The sequence below is a fragment of the Coturnix japonica genome, chromosome 6 (genome assembly GCF_001577835.2).
Source record: "Coturnix japonica isolate 7356 chromosome 6, Coturnix japonica 2.1, whole genome shotgun sequence".
Lineage (NCBI taxonomy): Eukaryota > Metazoa > Chordata > Aves > Galliformes > Phasianidae > Coturnix > Coturnix japonica.
Window position 1 is genome coordinate 28,699,789 of NC_029521.1, and position 20,854 is coordinate 28,720,642.

Consider the following 20,854-nt stretch of genomic DNA (forward strand, 5'->3'; position numbering starts at 1 on the left):
GACCTGGATGGATCCAGTATCTGTGTAAGGCACACCCCGACCTGCACAGCCCAGGCATGGGGCCAAGGGGGGGATGTGGCTGGACATGGGGCTGTAGCATTGCAGGAGTGTTTCTAGTGCTAATAGCCCAACTCTTTAATGTACGGAGGAAAAACAGCACTTCATGAAATATTGATACGCGTTTGGAAACTGGACAATTATCTCCAGAGCTCCTTGGTAAATCCTGAAAGCAGATAAATAGCAAACATTTCCTGTACTCATTAAAATACTGAAAAACAGAGAAAGGAACCTACTCATTACCCATCTGACGAATATAACCTATTATTGTTAATAATGCACAGGCATCCAATGCACGAAACGTACAGCTCCTCTTGCTTAAAGGAACCATTGGTTCTGTGGATCTAATTTGAAGAAATGAAATAAAAGTAAGTTATGTGGAGCTGATTGCTTCTGCAGGAGAGGGTAAAAGTCTTTCTACTACTGCAATGAATGGTAAAACGGCCATTTATTCAGCTGGAAGTACAGCTTCACTCTCTGCTCTCTTTTGGAAACTGCTTTTCCAGAAAGGAATTCTCAAAAAATTAGAAATATTCATTTCTTTGGCTCTTCTCGTGCAAGCTTCAAAACCAGAAACCTGGACTTAAGGAAGTAAAAAGCAGCATGTGGGGCTGTTAGTGCATGAGCTCCATGGCTGTAAAGAATAACATCAGGTCATAGATTGATCATTGATGGATAAAAACCAGCTGACAGAGTGCAACAGGCTGCTCAGCACCACCACGATCCACTAATGATAGCGCAGCAATCCATGGCTGGGGCTTCCTGGACACAGCTGCTGATGAAACAGCACCACAGCCATCTGAATGTAGTAGGACACAGAGCATCCTTAAACCGAATCCTTCAGCCCTTAAGCTGACAACTTCCACCCTTAGTCAGGTCCACCCAACGTGACCAAGAATTCAATGACAGAACAAGTGAGAGGCTGATAGGTGGGACAATGAAAGCTACAGTTGGGTTTTTCCAATTACTTCATTGTCCCAAAGGGACAGTCGAGATGCAGATAAGCTCTCTGCTGTCCACGCTGAATACTTCCTTTTATCTTTCAGAACACATACTAATCAAGACTTCTTTCATCATCAAAGCAAAATACATGCACTTGCACGAACTATTGTACTTTCTGAATATTCATTTAGAACTTTATCATAAAGCATTCAGAGGGAGGCAGGGAACATTACAGATGATTGCGTGTGACATTTCCATCCCTGTTCTTTTCTCACTCCGTGGCTAATGGTGAGAGACTCCAACAAGAGCCACCATAAGAAAAGGCTGATGATAATCCCTACGGTCAGCAGAAGTGCGCGTAGGAGGCAGCTTGAAACTGTGCAGGGATTTGGAGTGTTAGAGCAAGTGTCAGTACACGTGCAGGGGTAAGAAGACCTGCATAGGTGCTAAGGGTGCAACATCAGGTTGTTGCACCCCCCGGCCCTGCACCTGTGGTATCATCTTAACATCCAAAAGCACACATCCCAAATGTTTCAATGGAACCCCTTCATATTCTTTTTTTCTGACTCCTTTTTGGTTGAAAGTATATCCTAACTTGCTACTCCTCATTGTGTTTGCTGTCTAAGCAAAGTCCCTCCTGTTTATTTACTAAGTCCATACAACAACCTAGGAAACAACAAACTGCTTGAAAACCAAACAAATCACTCCTGGCAGAACACTTCTAACTGTGCAGAAATGCTGATCCAAACAGATACTGACTAATGCACACGTTATACTTCTGTGAGTTTTTCTTCCTATTTTCACATGCATACATACCCACATGTATAAATAAAATGTCAGGCTGCCACCCTGGCTGTACCAGTCAGTATTTATCAAGGACACTGTAACGTTACAATGTGATGGAAAGTACAGCAATAACAGCAGGGTGGCAAAGTATCCAGCTGCAGCAAATAAGAACAAACCCAAACACAACAGCTGTAGACAGAGAAATGAAGGAGAAGGTGAGAGAAGCTACTAACCTTTCAAAGGACTCAGGTAGGCAGGGATCTCTCAGGAGATACTCTCATTTCCACTGCCAAACCTTAAATGAGGGCTGGGAAGGGGTGGATCCTGGCTCCAGCCCTTCTGGTCACTCAGCTGAAGTACATACACCTGAGCTCCCCTGGGTTGGACCTGCTTTCCCACCAGGTGCTCCATCACTGCTTCAGGCTGTGACAGCATTTCTGCTACAGATCCTCATCAGTTCCAACCTACAAGCCCTACAATCACAGAAAGGTTTGGGTTGAAAGGAACCTTAAAGCCCATCCAGTTCCAATCCCTGCTGTGGGCTGGTTGCCACCCACCAGTTCAGCCTGGCCTTGCAGACCTTTGGGGATGCTGTAGCATCTCTGGGCATCCCCAGAGGTCCACAAGGCCAGGATGGGTGGGGCCCTGTGCCAGGGCTTCATCATCCTCTGAGTAAACCATTTCCTTCTCAAATCCAACCTAAATCTCCCTTCTTTTAGTTCAAAGCCTTGGCCTGTCACTATCTGCCCCTTCTCTCAACCCCCTCTTTGGCTGCCTCTGCTTTCTATTTGCCACTGGCCTCCCAATGTCCGAGGCCAGGTCAAGACTCTCCCAGCTACCTGAGACCTGGATCCAGCCCACTGGGCACAGGGTAATCCCAGGCAGGCAGGCAGGGCAGGAGCCACATCTCCAAGTGCCAGGGGACTCACATGTAAGCCGATTGCTGGCCTCAACACCCTTCACACTGGGGTAGAGGGTGGAAGAAGGCAAGCCAGGCACTAATCCGCTCCATCTGCTCTGCAGCAGCTAATTGGATTGCGAGTGCAGAAGGCAAGGCCCCTGCATGCTCCCAAACCTGCTGCTGTACTGCACCAAGCTGCTCTGGTGCATGGGGTGAGGGTCCTGCCACACAGCCAGGTGCTGCTCCTGACGAGGTGAGAGCACCACTGCATCAGAAAAAAGCATGTGAATAAAAACATCAACATTTCATCTGTAACAAAGCCCTAGAGACAGAAAGCAGAAGAGGTTATAAATTAGCTTCCTTCACCAAAAGCCAGTGGAATGCTGTTAATGTTAGGTTTTATTTACGTGCAGAAGTCAAAGGCTCATCTGCAAGGTGTAATGCATAAACATCACCAATACATGTCCTGCATCTGCAGCATTTATTCTAAATCAGCGGCTTAATGATTCCTGCTTTTTAAGGATTCACCTCAGCTCCCACTTTACTTCTCAGAACAGCGGACCATTCGATGGTGCAGCATTTTCATTAAAGCACTCTGCGGCGCAGTGCGATGCGAGAGACAAGAAGGAATGTAAAACTGTGTAATATAGTAATGATCAGAAACCTTTAACATTTTTCCCCCTCCATGAAGGCTAAGTTTGTAGCTATGGAAATGACTTATGAGAAAGCTACAAAAAAATTGTCAGCAAATATAGCCAAAGAATGCTGTGGGTATATGGAAGTCCTAGCAATGATAGAGATCTACAGGGTAAGAGGGAAGTGTAAATTGAAGATGACAACACTTGAGCATCAACAACACGTTCTCTTCTGACAGGCCAAACTCATTTTTATTGCTGTGGCACTGAAGTCAATGAATTGCACCTGGAATGAGTTTGACACTTTCTATTGCTTTTGATAAAGCCATTATAAAAAAGCACACTTCAACTTTTAAACAGTATTTTAGAAGCGTATTCTCTGCCATCAGTGAATCCTGTGTTCATGTTGGCCACGATAGTGTTTCATCAAGTCAGATTGCAGCTCCTCTCCTGCATGCTCTGTGCTCCAGCTATGCACCCACTAATGAGAGCAGCTCTAGTCACACCAATCTGAAGTCCCATACACGACACACATCTGCACACTCATCTGCCACAGTGAGGTTGGTGAGAGTTTGCATGCACAAACGATGCTAAGCCAGGTCTTTGTGAGCCCAACCTCAGTGTGAGTTACTCCCACCTTGTACCCATACCACACCACAAATGATAACGTGGCCAACAGGACAGCGGGCCCTGGCAAGATGCATCTGCTGATTTCAATCACATGTTTTTGCATGGAAGTTACAATCCCAGTTAAAATAATTAACCCGTGGTTTTGCCAGTGCACGCCGTGCAGACATACTTCACCTGGAGGAGTCCTTGGGAATGGCTCCAAGGACTCGCTATGGTCTGTCAGGTCAATGTGCAAATTAAATCAGATTTATTCAGTGCATGGAGCTTGCTGTGGTGCTCCTTCAGTCTGGATTGTTAATTGAGCTGCTTTACATGTATACATTGTGATTACACGGTACAATCTGTACAGAAAATGCAGTGAGGAAAACCTGCAGCTGATTTCTGAACTATTCGCTATACGGTACATTGGGCACAGAACAAACCAACATCAACAAATGCTCGTGAAGTTTATATTGTGCATGAAATATCATTGCTACACTCTCCCTGCCCATAAAAAGTGATTACAATTTCAACACTCTACTCTCAAAAGAATGTGTAAATTTAGCTCTTTCAACCACCCCTGAACAAATGTCGAGGCTTTTGCCCCTGACTGTGCCCTCTCAGCCTGCAACCAATACACGGTTAACACCATTTCTGTCTGTCACAGGGTGGAAAATGCCAATAAAGAGAATCACCATCAGGTGTTAAACAGTATCAGCAGAGCTAAGCTAATCGCAGAGAAAGGCGTTCCGAGCTCTGGGCTCTAAGCTGATAAACCAAAAGATGAATCCCTTTCACACTGGAGAGCATTATTTGCCCAGGGAATGCAGCCATCCTCAGCCTGGCTTTCCCTGTGCAGGAGAAGGTCTGGGTTTTACCAGCTCTTACTTGGGTTGGATGCCAAGTGGCCTCACTTCTCCTCTTGTGCAACATGATCTACACACGTTGCAGGCTCTTTTTCCGCTCGCCACTGCTGTGGCCTGGAGCAGGGATTGCCATTCCCAGGGACAATCCGTCTAACTTTTCCTGTATACTTTATCAAACCCCAAAAGCTGCGTCAATGGATCCCACTGTTCATACCAAAGGATGAAACGCAGAGCATCAAAGCTTGGCACACGATCACCAGTTGGGTACCTGGAAACACACTCAGTTTAAAAGACACTCAGTTTAAGACTTTAAAAACAAACAAATAACAACAACAACAAAAAACTCCAACAAAATGATCCATTTCAAACCTCTATTCGTTTACCAACCTTCAACACATCCATGGACTACAGCAGACATTTTACAACTCTCTGCTGACCAAGCTGACATTAACCTACACCGACACAAAATATGTGCAGCCATTTAGAGTCAAACACTGAACCTGCTTTCACCTCGTGACTCACAGATCCACAGCAAAAGCTACAGCCAGGAGAGAGCTCGTGGCTCCCAGACACGCATCCTCTCTCTTCCTGCTGGTCAATACGATCTTCCTGGGTTTAGTCAAGTTTCTGCCATCCACCCGATATTGTACAAACACTCTAATGTACTTGTAAGGCTTGTTTATCACCTCGCCTGCAAGCAATGGTGCTCCTTAAACAGTAATTCCTCAGCACCACTCGAGGATGCAGAACCGCCACACCTTCCATTCCTCAGCCTCAGCCTTCCCTCTGCAGCAGGTCTTACCTTGGCTTCTACTTCTAAAATACAGTTTAACGGGAAGAAAACCTCTCCGGCTATTTGGAAAATAAAAAGGGGGAGATAAACAAAAATGAAGACAATTTTACAGGTCCTACTTCAGCTAAACCTTTCAGGGACTTCAATGAGAAGATAATCTTTCTGTGATTATGTCCAAACCCTCTGGTTGCTTAGCAACACATAATTAAGGAATATGTTTTCAGATCCGCTTTGCAAGCTGGCCATTATCAGATGAAATTACTGGAGCAACAAATGTCATCCTCATGCAAATGAGTTGGTTGTAGGGGGGAAAAAAGAGGTTTGAGTAGTGAGAAAGAGCTCAGCAGCACTGAAACACTGCCGGCTTCCTCTTGCTGTGCGCCGGTAATTCTTTTAAACAAAACAGATAAAACATAGATTTTTAGAGAGTAAGGTTTGTGGTTTATATAGGAGACAAATGGCAGGAGGGAACGGCTGCTGGTTCCAAAGGAGGCTGCTCCCATGCATGCATTACTGCGGCCCCTTGCATTGATCGCGATGTGGATACGCTAACATGCTTGTGCTCCCGCATTGTGCCACTCTGTCCTTCTCTCGGGCTTTGGGGAATTGGTGATTTAAAAGCACTGCCTGGATGTACTGCTTTTGCCTCTGATCCGTGTCAACACAAAGCGCGTTGCCTAATATTTAAGTATTGCTATAAATCAATACCTTACGCCAGCTGCACAAAGGATGCCTGAGCATGAAAGAAAGGGCATCCCCTCTCGAGCTGTGTAATTACAGTAAGCCAGGGCAAGGGCTGCGCCAACCGGCTGCGTTTTGACAACTTTATCACTTCCACTCACAAAATCCTTCTTTATTTAGATTCCTGTGGAATGCCATCACTGGTTTGGCACTGTTTCCACGCCTATAAATGGTAGACTTTTATTAAGGCTTTGTGTGCGTGTGCTTGCAGGGTACGTTGTTTGAGACTTGTCTGTATGGCCGCTCAGATAAACTATGCAGAGAGCAAATTCCCTGCCCAGACACACTGCCAGGAAAAAACATTTCAAGGGTTTTTCTGTGCATTTTTCAAACAAGTCAAGCCACAAATGAACAGATTTCCTGATTTTCCCCTTACTTGGTGGCATATTTTTGGGGCTACTATCTCCTAAGCCTGCCCAAACCACCCAGCTGTATATCGCAGCTTCTGAAAGGGGAAGGGAGAAGAGGAGCCACCATTCATTTTTATTGTTCTAGAGCTTAACGATGAGCTTTTAGTTTTAAGCACAGCCCTATTACTTTAACAGCTATATCACTTCCCTTATAGGCATCTCCAGAAGGAAATCAGGGGGATTATTTTATATGCCTGATAAAACAGCAAATTAATAAGAAGAAAAGACTCAGGTAATAGCCAAAGGTAAGTCGATTCCCGAGTAATGCCATCAGCTATCTGATGAATTCAGTCAAAACAATGCTAACTACTTCCTTGAGGAACGCATCTGTGCCTGATAACAGCAGTAAGAAGTCGATCTGCAGCAAGCCCCGTGGTCCTAATTGCTCAGCAAGAGCCGTATCTGATCTCCCATTCTCCACAAACAACAGGATGGAAAGCTTACCCATGGCTGTGTTACCTGACGTGCTGCTAGCTGAAGTTAGCTGAGCAAATAAAATATTTAGAATTTAACCACCACGGGGAAAACCAGCATCTCTAGCTGTGTGTGGCCTTATAAAGAAACCCTTTTCTAAATAGGAGAGGCACCTAATATTTTGGCACAAAACCCAACTACGCCCGCCCACATTTCTTAGGAATTCATATAAACAACAACAAAGTGACTCTAAACTACCACACACACAAAGATCCTTAGGAGATTACTTGGTTCAGGCGATGCCATCGTGGAGACAATGACAGGAGGCCCCGTGCGCCTGCTGAGCTTCGGGTACGGGGAGAGCTGTGCGGGGAACGTGGGGCCGGTGGGGGCCAGGCTGCTGTCCCCGGGTGCACCCGGCCGGCGGAGGAGCTGTGGGCTGCCATGTGGGCTGGGGGCTGGGGATGCTGCCGTCCGCTCTCTCTTCATCAGCTCCATGGGCACGGTGTAGGTTGTTGGGTACGCCGTTTTGGGGCTGGCATGTGGGTTGGCCGTGGCCACGGGTGTGCCAGAAGGAGCAGAATAGGTGGACATCGGCCGTGGGTGCACGTTGCAAGGCAGGGGTGTGCTGTATCCAGAATTGGAGAGGAATTGCGGCCCCTGCGGAGTGCCGGTGGGGTAGGTGGTCTCCAGTAGGTGCTGGGTTGGGGCGCTGGATGGCCGCCGGTGCATCTCCCCAGCCCTCGGGGAGGGTGGCTGCAATGGAGGCTGTGGGGCGGTGAGGCCATCGGCAGCCGGTCCCGATCCCACGCTCAGCCCGTAGTCTCCTGGCAGCTCGCCGCGGTGGCTGAAGCTGTTGGAGCGGGTCCTGGGGCGCAGCGTTCCGCTCCTCCGCTCCTGCCGCTGCAGCTGCATTTCGGCCTTGTAGTTGTGGGCGATGCGTGACAGCACACGTGCCTGCCCCAGGTTGGGAGCCACCGACTTGATGTCGTTCTCCTCCATCATGGCCAGCAGGTTGGGCGAGTCAAAGCCCTGCTGCAGCAGAGCGGCAAAGGTGCTCTCCGAGACACCCTCGGCACGCAGCAATGCCACGAACTCGGGGTCAAAGCTCCTCTTCCCCTCCTGCCCAGGGAAGGCTGTGGACACCGGCGGGTGGGTCGGTGCAACTGCCATTGTCTCATAGCTGTCGTAGGGGCCCTTGGTGCCGGTGCTTTCCCGGCCTGGCCCATAGCCACCAGTGGGATCCACCACTAGGCACGTAGGGACAGCCTGTCTGCTGCCCGCTGCCTCAGGAGGCCGCTCAGCTCCATCGCCGTAGGCTGGACGGCCGGGGAAGTTTGGTGGCTCTGCTCCATACCGCAGGCCGGGGGGCTCCGTGCCGTACCGTGCCGGAGAGACGTCCCTGTTGCGCATTCGCTGCCCATCCATGGCCATTTTGGGGTCTCTGTAGAGTCGGGCAGCCTCTGGGGGTGCAGGTGGGCGGCCCGGAGCCTGGTCCCAGGACAGCCGGCTGCCTGGTGCTCCGTAGCTTGCTGGCGGCCGGCTCATCGCCTGGTAGCAACGAGGGTCCTTGGGTGACCTAGCGGCCAAGGACGGGTCGCTGTAGTAATCCTGGGTGCCCCGTCCTGCCATGACTGCCTGCCGGTCACAGTAGGTGAAGTCAGGGACAGAGCCCTTCCTGAGGGGCCCCGGGGCGAAGGCAGCATCCTGGTAGGGGTACGCCTCTTGCTTCAGCTCCGCACCGCCCTGCAAGATGATATCGTTGGCACGGAGGCCTGGTGGTTCATACCAGCCACCCTCACCACCGTAGGTCAGGGAGCTCCTCCGGCCCGGCGGCCTCTGGTACTCGAAAGCATTCTCACCCTCCCAGGCGCCCTCGTACCAACCGGCAGCATCCCAGCTCTGCGAGCGGCCGATGTTGGGGTGCTTGCTGGGGATGGGCATCACCACCGCACCGCTTGCTCCAACTGGGACGGAGAAGTAGAGGCACCTTCCTTCTCACCGCTTCCCCGGCCAGCATCAACAGCAGACCGTGCCCGGCTCGAGCCCTCCCTTCACAAGCTGACTGGTGGCTTTATCTTTCCAAGTGTCACCTGAATTATTAATCCTTCGAAACTTTAGGAGGCGAAGCATGTAACCCGGCCTGGCTGCACGGCGGTGGGGGAAGGACCTTCCCGTGCAGCACAGCCGTAGGAGAGGGCTGCTGCACTCAGCTCCAATGCTTTATCCTCTGCCGCTCGGGACAGTGTGCTCACATGGACAACTGGCCGAGCAGCGCGGGGATTAGAGGCTAAATAAAACCGCTAAAGCCTTTCCTCCATGTGACATCATTTTAGCCCGATGAAATCTCCTGCACCAACCCAGCCTTCAATCTCAGTGCAATTTCTCCCCCCAGTGATTTTATTTATTTATTTTTGCATGTTGCTTTTGACACATTTTTAATGTGTTTCAGTTGTCTCCTTCCTCGTAAATTCACAGCTCCCACCTGCAGCAGTGCCTGCAGAGAATGGGCGGTGAGATAACAGAACGTGCGCGCATCCGCACGGCCCCACGCACACGTACAGAAATAAAAAGGAAAGCTCCAATGTCAGCTCAATCTTAATCCGCTCTGATGAAATGCTAATCCGCTGCACACAGCTAAGGACAAATTAAATGGGAGCAAGTAGGCAGGCCTATAAAAAGACCAGTGCTGGATACTCAGGAATACAAGAGCGATTAGAAATTAGTTAGGTATCTGTTTAACGCTTTATGGATATTGTCATTTGCTTTGGAAATGTTTTTTTTTTTTGGTTGTAGTTTTAAATTAACTGCACTAACAAGGCACCAAAAGGGTTCTTTACATTATTATCACAACACGCAAAACCTCTCATCATCCCAGAACAGAAAACTGTGGAGGTGCAATATGGAATGTATAATTCTAAGACCCTACCAGAGGTCATGGGCGAGGAGGGGTGGATCAAAGGATCTAAACCCCGGCCCTGCAAAGCAAAAAGGCGTAAGAGACCTCTGCCTATTATCTCCTATTTCCTTCAGGAAATAAATAAATAAATAAATGTTTATGAGATGGGAAAACACTCAAAGACAACAGACTAAACTCAATTTGTACCTCGTGGTCTTTCAGTATTCACACAGAGTATTTTTTTTTTACAGTTAGAGTACGCAGAAGGATTCAGCTGGAATCACACCACAGAAAACTGTCATTTGGAAACATAATAAAGATTTCCATATATAGTTACCATTTTCAGAAAAGCCATTAGAATGGCTCCCCAAAACACATTTCTAACTTATCACGCGCTGCTTTTGCTCACACATTCCTCTTCCCAAAGAACAGGTCATCCAGAACTTAGGTAGCAAATCACTGTGAGCGAAGCAACATTTTCTTTCTCTAATTAAAACACTTAGAAGGAAACAATTTTGTCCTTCTCTGCAGCAGTAACAAATTTCTTCACCTCAAATACGTGCCATCCAGGATGGACTCAGCAAAGGCAGAACAACCACCTTTGGTCTGTTTGCAAGACAGCTTCTAATCCACAACAAATGTTTGGTGCACTGGCCATCACATGGTAGACTATTGTGCTATTATGATAGCTAAATCACTAATACAGTCTAAATCTTCTACTTGCCTATCATACTAATGCCTCTGGGCTATATTTCTGACCCAAATACTGACAGGATCTTTGAGTAATCCCTAAATTTCTTTATTGCAGTAAATATTACAAATCCTCTTCAAACATTCTCTCCTCCAATTCTGTCCCCGAGAACCACAGCCTTTAAAATTAAGTTGGATATTACACAGACATGCAAAACATGGGCCCCAAAAGATTATTTATGCAATTCACAGAGAGTATCTGATTGGCATCATATTGAATTAACTAATGAACTTAAGGCACACTGGAAAATTTCTTCTTTTGTGAGAATCAAAATGGGAAGACACATTTGTGGCTTAGAAATAAAACAGAGAACATTCTAACAAACAAAAACATTTTATTACAACAACATTTTGGTAAAGAATAAAATGTATTCCCCACTGGATACAGAGAGATCTGTTCCATTTGTTTGCTCTGAAGCGGCAGAAGAAAAGTCCTAAAAATGTATATGCAAGAATAATAAAATACTCGTCTATAGATCAAGGGCATCTTCCATCATTGTTTTCAAAGAAACTGGTAATGAACTTAGCCACCATGCTAAGCCCTAGTTGGCAACGGGAAAAAAACAAACATGTCACAGAGAAATTAAACTCTATAAGTGCTATAATCTTGAACAACTGCAAGGGAAGTCAGAAGGGAGCTCTGAGCATTTACTGCCTCTGAAAAAAACCAAAGGTTTCCATAAGCCCTTGGGTTGCTGCCCTTGGACAGCTTGGTCTGGTGGCTGGTGATACTGCATGTAGCAAGGGGGCTGAAACTAGATGATCATGATCAATGATCCAGGCCATTCTATGATTCTAAGATGGACACATGAAGAAACTTCACCCATCCCAAAAGATCAGGGTGCCCTATTCCTGTGTGGGTTCAGCAGGAGCCAAAGATCCATCTCCAAGATCCCCCCAGCCCAGGAGCAGCTCGCACACCACAAGTACAACTGCATCAGTCCCTCCAGGTGCAAGAGCTGGGGCAGCAGGATGTGCTTGGATCATGCTTGACCAACACAAGCAAGGAAACTTCAACTTCGGACCGATGCCAGGAGCATTCTTAAATAATGGATGATTTACTGTATGTACATGGCCCTCCAAGGATCAGATCACCAATTCCTGGGCTCTGTGCTAAGCACGGGTAAAGGCCTGAAGGATCAGGGGCTGTTGGTCTTGTCCTTCTCCCTGCAGCCACAGTAGGATGGTACATGTGTTCTGAGCCAAGAAATGTATGTGTATGAAATGACTGGAATGAAGTATTTACAGATGGGCAGCAAGGTTCTTTTGCTTTCCTTCCTTTTGCATTCATAGCAGCAGCTCCTTGCACAAATACCAGTGCTCTGTAGCTATTTCTGAGCTCAGAACCAGGTGGCAATTGCCAGGAGAGGGTGTGGGGGCATGAGGGCACAACCCAACCCAATGCAACCCAATACAACACAACCCAACACAATGCAACACAACCTCAATGATCCCAGCTGCACCTCAGGAAGCGGGCACTGGCAGTGCTGCCATGAGGGGGAGACAAGGACTGCTGGACAGGCAAAAAACGTATTTTCCCCTTTATCTTTTAATTCTAGAGGTATTTAGGGGAAAAAAACAACAGCATGCAGAAGCAAAAGGAAAAGAAAAAAGCTGATCAAGAGATTAAATGCTTTGGTATTTCAGACCACGTGAAAAATGCACAGTTGTGACTTGGTACACTGGGTTTCAATTTAGTGTCGGTATAACATATAGTACATTTTGCAAACAACTCAGAAGTCTCCTCTGAAAAAAAAAAGGTAACAGATGAGAAGAAAGGTGGGCCCACCACTCAAACACCACAGTCTAAATGAATGGAATGAAATCTGCTTCTGGAAATCATTCCCACTGGGTCTGCAACAAGCATCTTCCACAGTGGTAAAGAGATCAGCTTTCTTCCAGAGAGGAGAAAGCCTGTTATACATGTAAAAACCATGATAAGAAATCGGGATGCTAAATCTGCAACACAAATTTGTAAACAACATCTTTTGGTGTCTGCAGCGCTGACTCGAGGGAGAATGGATGTGAAATGTAATTCACAATGATATAAAACATTGCATTTTGAATTCTGAGAGCAAGCTGCTGGAAAAATCACCCAGGGTAACAAAACAGTACATTTTCTATTCGTTTTGCTTTTTATTATGTTAAAATACTTTTCAAGTACAAGTTTAAATGTTGTTTCTGCTGGAAACGTGATCTCTTTTTTAAGCACAGTGAAGTGTTGATGTTTTCTCCTGAATTATTTTCTTGTGGCAGAAGGCAGAACTGAAACAACATTTGCCAAGTGTCAATTTGCCAGGTTTGTGGCTAAAACTAAGGTAAATCAGTATTGGAAAAGCTATTTCCCCCTCTGAGGCAGAGAAACCTGCACTAGTGAGGAATGCTCCAGAGAATAACTACATCTCATGTTAATGGAGAGAGCAGGTACCAGAAAACCCAGGCTTTATACTTTGCTCTGCCACTGTCAGCAAGCAAATTGCTAAATTTCTTAGTCACAGGTTTCCCTTCCATCAAGAGGGATATAATAACACAGCCCTATCACATTCAGATGGTGTTAAGATTAATCCGTGTTCGTAATACGCTTCAGGTGACAAGGTACAAAGCACCAGAAAGCTAACGGGGGGATAAGTGGCTCTGCCCTCACTGCCTGCACTTGAAGGGCCACATGTGATGGTGTCCAATGGCCCCGGGGCTCAGGAGCCATTTGGGGTGTCTGCTCTTTGTGTGCAGTTTGCAGGGCACTGGGAAGCAGAATTGGGCTGGAGTTGAGCTACATGGTGCCAAACAACAGATGTGACAGAGAGGAAAAGGAGCAGTGCGAGCTCCGAGTGATGTGCACACATGGACAAATCTTAAGAAAGAACTGGGGGAAGAAACGCAGGAAGAAAATGTTCCAAATCCTGAGAAATGACTGCATTTGCTAAAATTTGGCTCTGCAGGAATCTCTCTCTCAGCGGCAATAAGCACTCTGCATAGATGGACTTTCTAATGGTCTCCCGAAATTAGAGGCGTACAAAGAGAAAATTAGCAGGATTGTGCAGGAATCATTTTCAATAATCAAAGGAACAGAACAGCATCTGAAAGCACTCAGCTCTTGAAGCCATGCCACATGCTTTTACCAATTTCCAAACCAAAAGCGTAGATGCTTTGTAAGCTCAACAGAACCCCCCTCAAACACCAACTCAGTGCGCTACAACAGAACACGCTAAAGATCAGCTGATTATTAAACAATCATTGCCTCCTGTAACTCTGCATTTTAATGACTTGAGAGCATGAAACAAAAGCTGACGTTGGTGCATAACCCAGCCAGGGATGAGTGGAAGTAACTGCTGGCTCATGTGCATGATGAGCCCAGCGATGTGCTCACGCTGTGCCCAACTGGGATTTGGAACTGGGATCAGCTTCCAAAAATGGGCAGCTCCCACCAGTTAGTATCGTGAGAACAATTAGCATATAGGTTATTTCACATAAGGAAACCACAGTCACCTTCGCCATTGGCAGCCAGCACCATGTTTCACATTATGCCATGTGTAAGCCAATGACTTATTTGAAGGATACACCTACCCCAAATTACACCACATTTATTGCAGGATGAGGGTACAAGCACCTCAAGGGACACACAGAGTCATAGGATGGCTTGGGTTGAAACAGACCTCAAGGATCATCAATCTCCTACCCAACCACCCCAGCACAGGCAAGGCCACCAACCTCCACATTTAATACCAGACCAGGCTGCCCAGGGCCCCATCCAACCTGGACTTGAACACCTCCAGGGATGGGAACTCATTACCCCGTGCTGCCCAGCCCTCTGCAAAGCTTAGTTGATTTACCCCAGGGCTTGGAAAGTGTGTTGTGGTTAACAAATGTGAGAAGCTATGGAGCTTCCAAAAGGCATTTGCGTTTCAAAACAAGGAGCCCAGCTGCAAAACATACTTTGAGTTGTCAGAATGAACCCTACAGGCCCTTGAATCTTCAGTGGGAAACAATTTTGCCTTCAAGTATTGGGAGAGACCAGTACAAGTTAGCATAAAAAGTATTGCAACATCCCTGGTTCAACAAAGGGATAATAAATACATCAGCTGTATCTCTATACCATGCAACTGCACCCTGCCAAGGACTACAAACCTGAAATCAATCTGGATGCTGTCGAAAAGCCAGCAGACAAGGTTCATCGGGCGCATCGCTCAACAATTTGCAAAGATCTAATCTAGGAATGCTCTTCAAAATAATCCCCTGGAAATCACATCAAGCACCTTGTCTCCTAAACTAGGTATCAGACCTCTAGGTCAAAATTCATCATTTTTAATAAGAATTTGGGATCAAGATTTAAATAGCACATGCAATGAAAAGCACGGGAATTATATCTGTCCCGGAAAGCAGCACAGAAATCCATTGTTAAATGGATATATATTGTAATTCTGAACTCTGCCATGCATGTCTGTGCTTTGCATAAAAAATAATTAATTACTAGGTTGTAACACGGTCCTGAGGAGATAAACAGGCTGGAGTGCAGGCTGCCTCCCTGCCTTACTTTCTTTGATGATGTCAAGGGCTTGAAACATGTACCTTCCTTGCAGACTCAACACAATTAAATATGTATATATATATGTGTGTGTGTTCATTTATGTGCATTATTTTGGCTATAAATGATTTATTTTTTTTTAAAGATTAACATATTTTATTATGACATTGCAATAATGAAAGATTTCACTGTGGAGGGACCATCCTTGCAGGCACATCTTACTGCTCACCCCAACCCTCCATAGGGACAACTCCTGCATGGCAGGGATGACCCCAAGGCTGAAGCTGGCAGCCCCACTCCCCTTGCTTTGGCTGACTGGCTGATTCAGTCCAAAAGCTGTCAACATAGGCAGGCAGTGACACTATTTCTCCCCAAAACAGAGGCCAAGCTGTAACCACCCACTATTTTGTGAACCAAAGCTATTCATTAGTAAGTTTTAGGGTGCTAGGTGGCAGTAGAGAGTGTAAAAGACAACCTAAAGGAAAAGACAGCAGTTAATGGTGCTAAGCTAGCGAGCTACATGAAAGTGTTGTTAAGAAATTATCAATGCCATTTAAGCTTAAGGCAAAGCAAAAAATGCACAAGCAACTCTAGAAAACTTGCACTCTGAAGAAAGCTCTCAGATATGACACACATAATGAAAACCTTCACTGTTTTGGCAGAGATCCATTACATCTGTTTGTGGACAGCAAAAAAATATAAAAGAAAAGTTGTGTAATGCATTTCTCTGCAGCTTTATTTTACTATATAGCCAGATGTCCCACTCCTGTCAAAATATTTACTGGTAAATAGTCAGTAGAGTCAGTATCAGACCAAGAAATTTGGTCTGGATCCAGACATCGTCAATCCTCAGGAGACAGATATGAGTCTTTCCTGGTGTTTGGGAGGAAAATCCGTCCCGTTCTCATCTGGCCTTGAGGACTGATCCTTTCCCATCACATATATGGAAAGGGGAAGCAGCCAACTTCCAGCCTGGAATGCTGGAGGTGGCTTCAGTAGCACTCCCAAACACAGCAATAGGGCTGCCCCTCTCACAACACCCTTACTGCACATCTCCTCGCATAGTCCAAAGATACTGCCATCTCTCTGAGTAATCTCCAGACAAGGAAGACGATTTAGAGTAAGAGAAGAAAGCCAGATACGATGACAACGTGTTAATCCATAAACCAGTTAATTTAAATGGGAAATGCGGTAAGGATGAAATTAAGTTGACGGTATTGAAGTCATCAGCTATAATTGTTTTTTAATTAATGACATGAAGTCAGAAAGCTTGTTACACGAACCCTTGTCTTAAGGCTGGAGGAAATGGAAAAATACAAGGTGGGCTTAAGAGTTAGATGCATATTAAACTGTTGTAAATGTGGGCTTAAATGCAAGGACAACACAACAGAACTATTTATCTTTACCTATGTGCACACAGTGCTCAAGTCACAGGAAAGGGGAGCTCTACATCTTGCAACAGCTTGAGTCACATATCTATTACAAAGCGGTTGCATACCAAATTCATGATTTTTTTCTTCCTGTAACCTTATCTCAATGTGTCTCACTCTCTACCAGTTGCCTGGGGGATTTTGTCAGGCTGGTTTCATATCTGGCTCAAGTCCTACATCTTGTCTTGCGTATCCCCCTGTGGCGTGTCACTGGAGATAGACTGCACAGGAGTGAATGCATAGAGAAAAAAATCTACATGAAGCTGGAAAACCACTCGAGCAGCCCACGCCTCACTGCTGTAAGGACAACGGCCTCCTGGGAAATAGGAGATATGCCATAGCACTGAAAATGCCCACTCACACATAGAGCAAATTGTTGATGCAGCCCAGCCAAAGAGCTGAAAATCATGGAGGAATGCCAATAAGTCTGTATAACGTCTGTGAATCCACTGAGGCTGGTAAGATTCTCTTCATCCATAGGGTTGTCTTAATTAAAAGGGAAAAAAAACCATCTTCAAATTGTAACAGATACTAATCTTAACAAAAGGGTAGCTAAGAACAATGCTGAATGACACACTTCCCAATGCCTAAAGGCTGATGGACTTCATATGGACACTCTTGGTGAGGAGTTAAGAGCAGCCAAAGAGAACTTCAGAGGAATCAAATCAGCGCTGGGTGCAATGGCAGAGCATCTGACAAAGGAACTTCTTTTCTCTAGGCAAAATGTGGCAAGCGAGCCTTCCTCACAAGCCTGATGGTTTATGTGCTTTGAGGTGGAAACTTGGGAAAAAAAAAGATCCATAAAAAGCTTTATATATGGGAGGGAAATCCTGGTACTGTGTTTTATAATCATGGAACAAAGAAAGCCAAACCCACCAGACAAAAATAAAGGTCTGTATTTGTTCTAAATATGTCAGTTTTACTCAGGACAAGCAGTTTCTTCCACGTTTGATATCATCTTTAACTCATTGTTTCTCATCAAATGACTAGTGGTGATAAGAATTTCCTGAGATAATAGGATTCTATTCCTAAGCCGTAAAAATAAGTATTATCAGATGCTACTTGGCATTCAGATTTCCAAGAATGGAAGAAAATTCCTCCACCCAAATATCAAGCACACTCATTTTGGCCACAGTCACATTATCCATAGAGCAAGCAGCTTTCCAGTTTGCCCAGTCACTGTTCAGACCTGCAGACAGGCAGCGCTCTGGAACAGGGATGCCAAGCACTGAAACAACTCAACTTTATGGCATTATATGTATTACAGTGCTTAATAACTGGCTGTTTCCTACACGGTGCCATGCTAACAAAATACTAAGGTGGGAAACAAGAGACTGCTGGAATTCAGCTCCCTTGTACAACTTCTATTTTGCTTCATTTCAACCACCAGGTGTCCTCTGCAGAAACTCTCCTTAATGAGGCCATGGTCAAAACCCACAACCAGCACCACCACTGCAGCTAAAGAAATAAGGAGCCATTGGCCCAGCCAGGAACAAAGTGTTGCTCAGCCTGCCTTGATTTTGCAGGATTCTTAAGCTCTTTTCCTGCGAACAGTCACAAAACTGGTGAGGAAACATGAGAGTGCTCCATCCCACCTTGAAACTATAGGGCTGGAAGGCAAACACCTGGGGAATGGAAACCTGTAGCTCCAAGAGCCAAGAGCACTGAGCACTGGAAGTACGATGTTACTGTGTTTGTTGGCATTCATCAGCCACAGAACACACCAAAGGCCCTAAAAGCAAACAAAAGCCACAAGGAGCTTGTGTGGCACTTCCAATGGTTGTGATGTTGTACAAGGCGCCGACAGCTCTGGTTGCACAAACTGATGTGTAAGGACATGATTCCTCATTAGATAACAACAAATCCTAAAGTGAGAACCCCATCGGGAAATGCCTGGGTTCATTTGGCCTTGCTGATATTTTCCCTCTTTGCTTCTTGTTCGTCTATGTTCTGCTATGGAGCAGAGGCAGCACTGGGGATCATCGGGGAGGAATTCAGTGGGTTTGGGAAACCTGAGCTTTACACAGCAACAAGACACTGCCATCAGCATCCGGGCTGTGCCACCACTACTGCCTTGTCCCTGTTGAGTACCCAAAGCACCACGCGTCTCTAAGGGGATGCAGAGGAGTCCCCCACAATGACAGCACACCCGAGTGTCCATCAGTGTCCAATGAGGACGTGTGTGAGCTTCACTGCGCCCAAAGGCCAAGAAATAGCCCCAAATTTGGGAACAATAGCAGGCACGCTCCTGGCACCACAGCCACCCCGCTGCACAATTTAGACTCTTTTTTCCCAAGCAGAGCAGGAAGGCACTGTGGCTTCCACGCTGGGGGCTCTGCTTTGTTTCCAACACAGCAAAACCAACATTCCTCACCATCTCCCGCTTAGATGCAGCTCAAGAGTTTTTTACTGGAACTTTCTTTTTTTTATTATTTAAATTCACCCTGAGGTAAAAAAAAAACAAAAAACCTCATCATGAAATGGAAAAATTCAGCTCAAACAAATGTAAAAAAAAAAAAAGTGTCAAAATTACAAGCGAATGGGAAGAGAATTGAACTAAGGGATGGTGGACAACTCTAACTAGACGCAGCAGCAGCAGCTCCACCTCTAAGGCATATTTGGACTCGCTACGTAATCAGCCACCATTCCACAAACAGGAACTCTGTAAACCACTCCACACATTATTTTCCGAATCCCCAGCCCTGCACTGGATCTATCTTTCCATCCACATGGATCCAATTATGGCATCGGCACCCGAACTCTCTGGGACAACCAGAAAAGAAAGAAGCGGATAAGCCAAGGCTTCGCTTCGTTCTGATGGGCACCACAACCCGTTTAATTCCTAGCAGGCTGCTCCTGCTTAGCAGGAAAGGGAGCTCTGTCATATAAAGACCTCATAACATAAAAAGCACGGAGGCACTGTGCAATGCAATGAGACCAAACTCTCTTACTTCCTGGAAGACTCATAAACCTGCACATAAAAGCATTTCCAAAGATACCACCACCCTTTGCACAGCTTGGATTACTTTTCCATGCCAGATGCACATTTAACAGAGACACAGAAACACTGCAGCTTCTTACAACGCTCTTTTAGTACCGTGGCAGTTTGTAAGCTATTTCCCTCAACATGTGCCTGTTCTGTTTCCAGCAGCCCCCTGTTAAGAACCATTGCTCAGCGGCAGGTTGTGCAGCACGGCACAGACCTGGGGCACTAAGTACTGCTCCTTGCACAGAGCTTACAGCATGCAGCAGGGAGCACAAGGATGGTTCAGCTCCAGAGGAGCCATCACTCTGCTGCACTGATTGACATCCCTTCCTGTGCTTGCTGTAAAAGGGATGGCACAGCATACCAACAAGCACAGGAATCCCCTGTGTAATACCAGCAGTTAGCTTCCATCAGTTCAACACAGCTCTGCATTCCATCCATTTGTCTGAAGACAAAAGTCGCGTGAGTGCTTCCACTGAGCAAAGACTCAGGTCGGAAAAGACCTCTGAGATCATCAAATCCAGCCACCAACCCAATAGGAATCCTTCAAGTGACTTTTGTGTACAACAGCTGCCTAATTTCTCATGGTATTTCACCATGTGCTCTGTGCCTTTCAAGACAACACCAAGATAAAGCTTGTTGTTTCAAGGTGTGTTTTCAGCAGCTGGAACATCCACTCCTCTGTGCTACAATCCAAGTAGGTGACTATAATGAAAAACAGCCATCAGAGATGTCAGCATGGAATACCACAGTCCTATGAGCCTGGTATTATGTGCAATCCCAAGGTAGCTTTTATAATGCTGCTTACAGCACACTATCATGATCTGCTGCTTATAAATACAAGTGTCTTACAACATGAATCCCACCCCTCAAATCAAATCACAACACAGCTGGCAAATGACAAAGTATACTTTAAATAGTTACGTCTTCTGCACGTTTACAGATTAAGAAAGAATATCTTCTGACCGAGAACCAAGAAGAAAGCTCGCATATCAGAGGAAAATAATCTAAACTTCAATCACATCTAAAGCTCTGTTAGCAGGTTTGTCATACAATCCTTTTGAATTTCTTGTACACTCAGCAACTCGATCTGATAGTAAACATCAAACCGGG

The 20,854-nt window shown here is 45.9% G+C and overlaps 1 protein-coding gene across 2 annotated transcripts in view; it reads right to left on the reverse strand.

The window, feature by feature from the left end:
- Nucleotides 1–20,854, reverse strand: part of CTBP2 (C-terminal binding protein 2) — an 86,841-nt gene that overhangs the window by 16,031 nt on the left and 49,956 nt on the right. The window contains exon 1 of one of the 2 annotated variants that reach the window (XM_015867514.1): nucleotides 7,442–9,325. The exons of the other annotated variant lie outside the window; for it this stretch is intronic. Coding sequence (XP_015723000.1) covers nucleotides 7,442–9,098 — 1,657 coding nt within the window. The 5' untranslated portion in view covers nucleotides 9,099–9,325. Of the gene's footprint in view, nucleotides 1–7,441; nucleotides 9,326–20,854 lie in introns of those variants that run through there. 2 annotated transcript variants of the gene reach the window in all.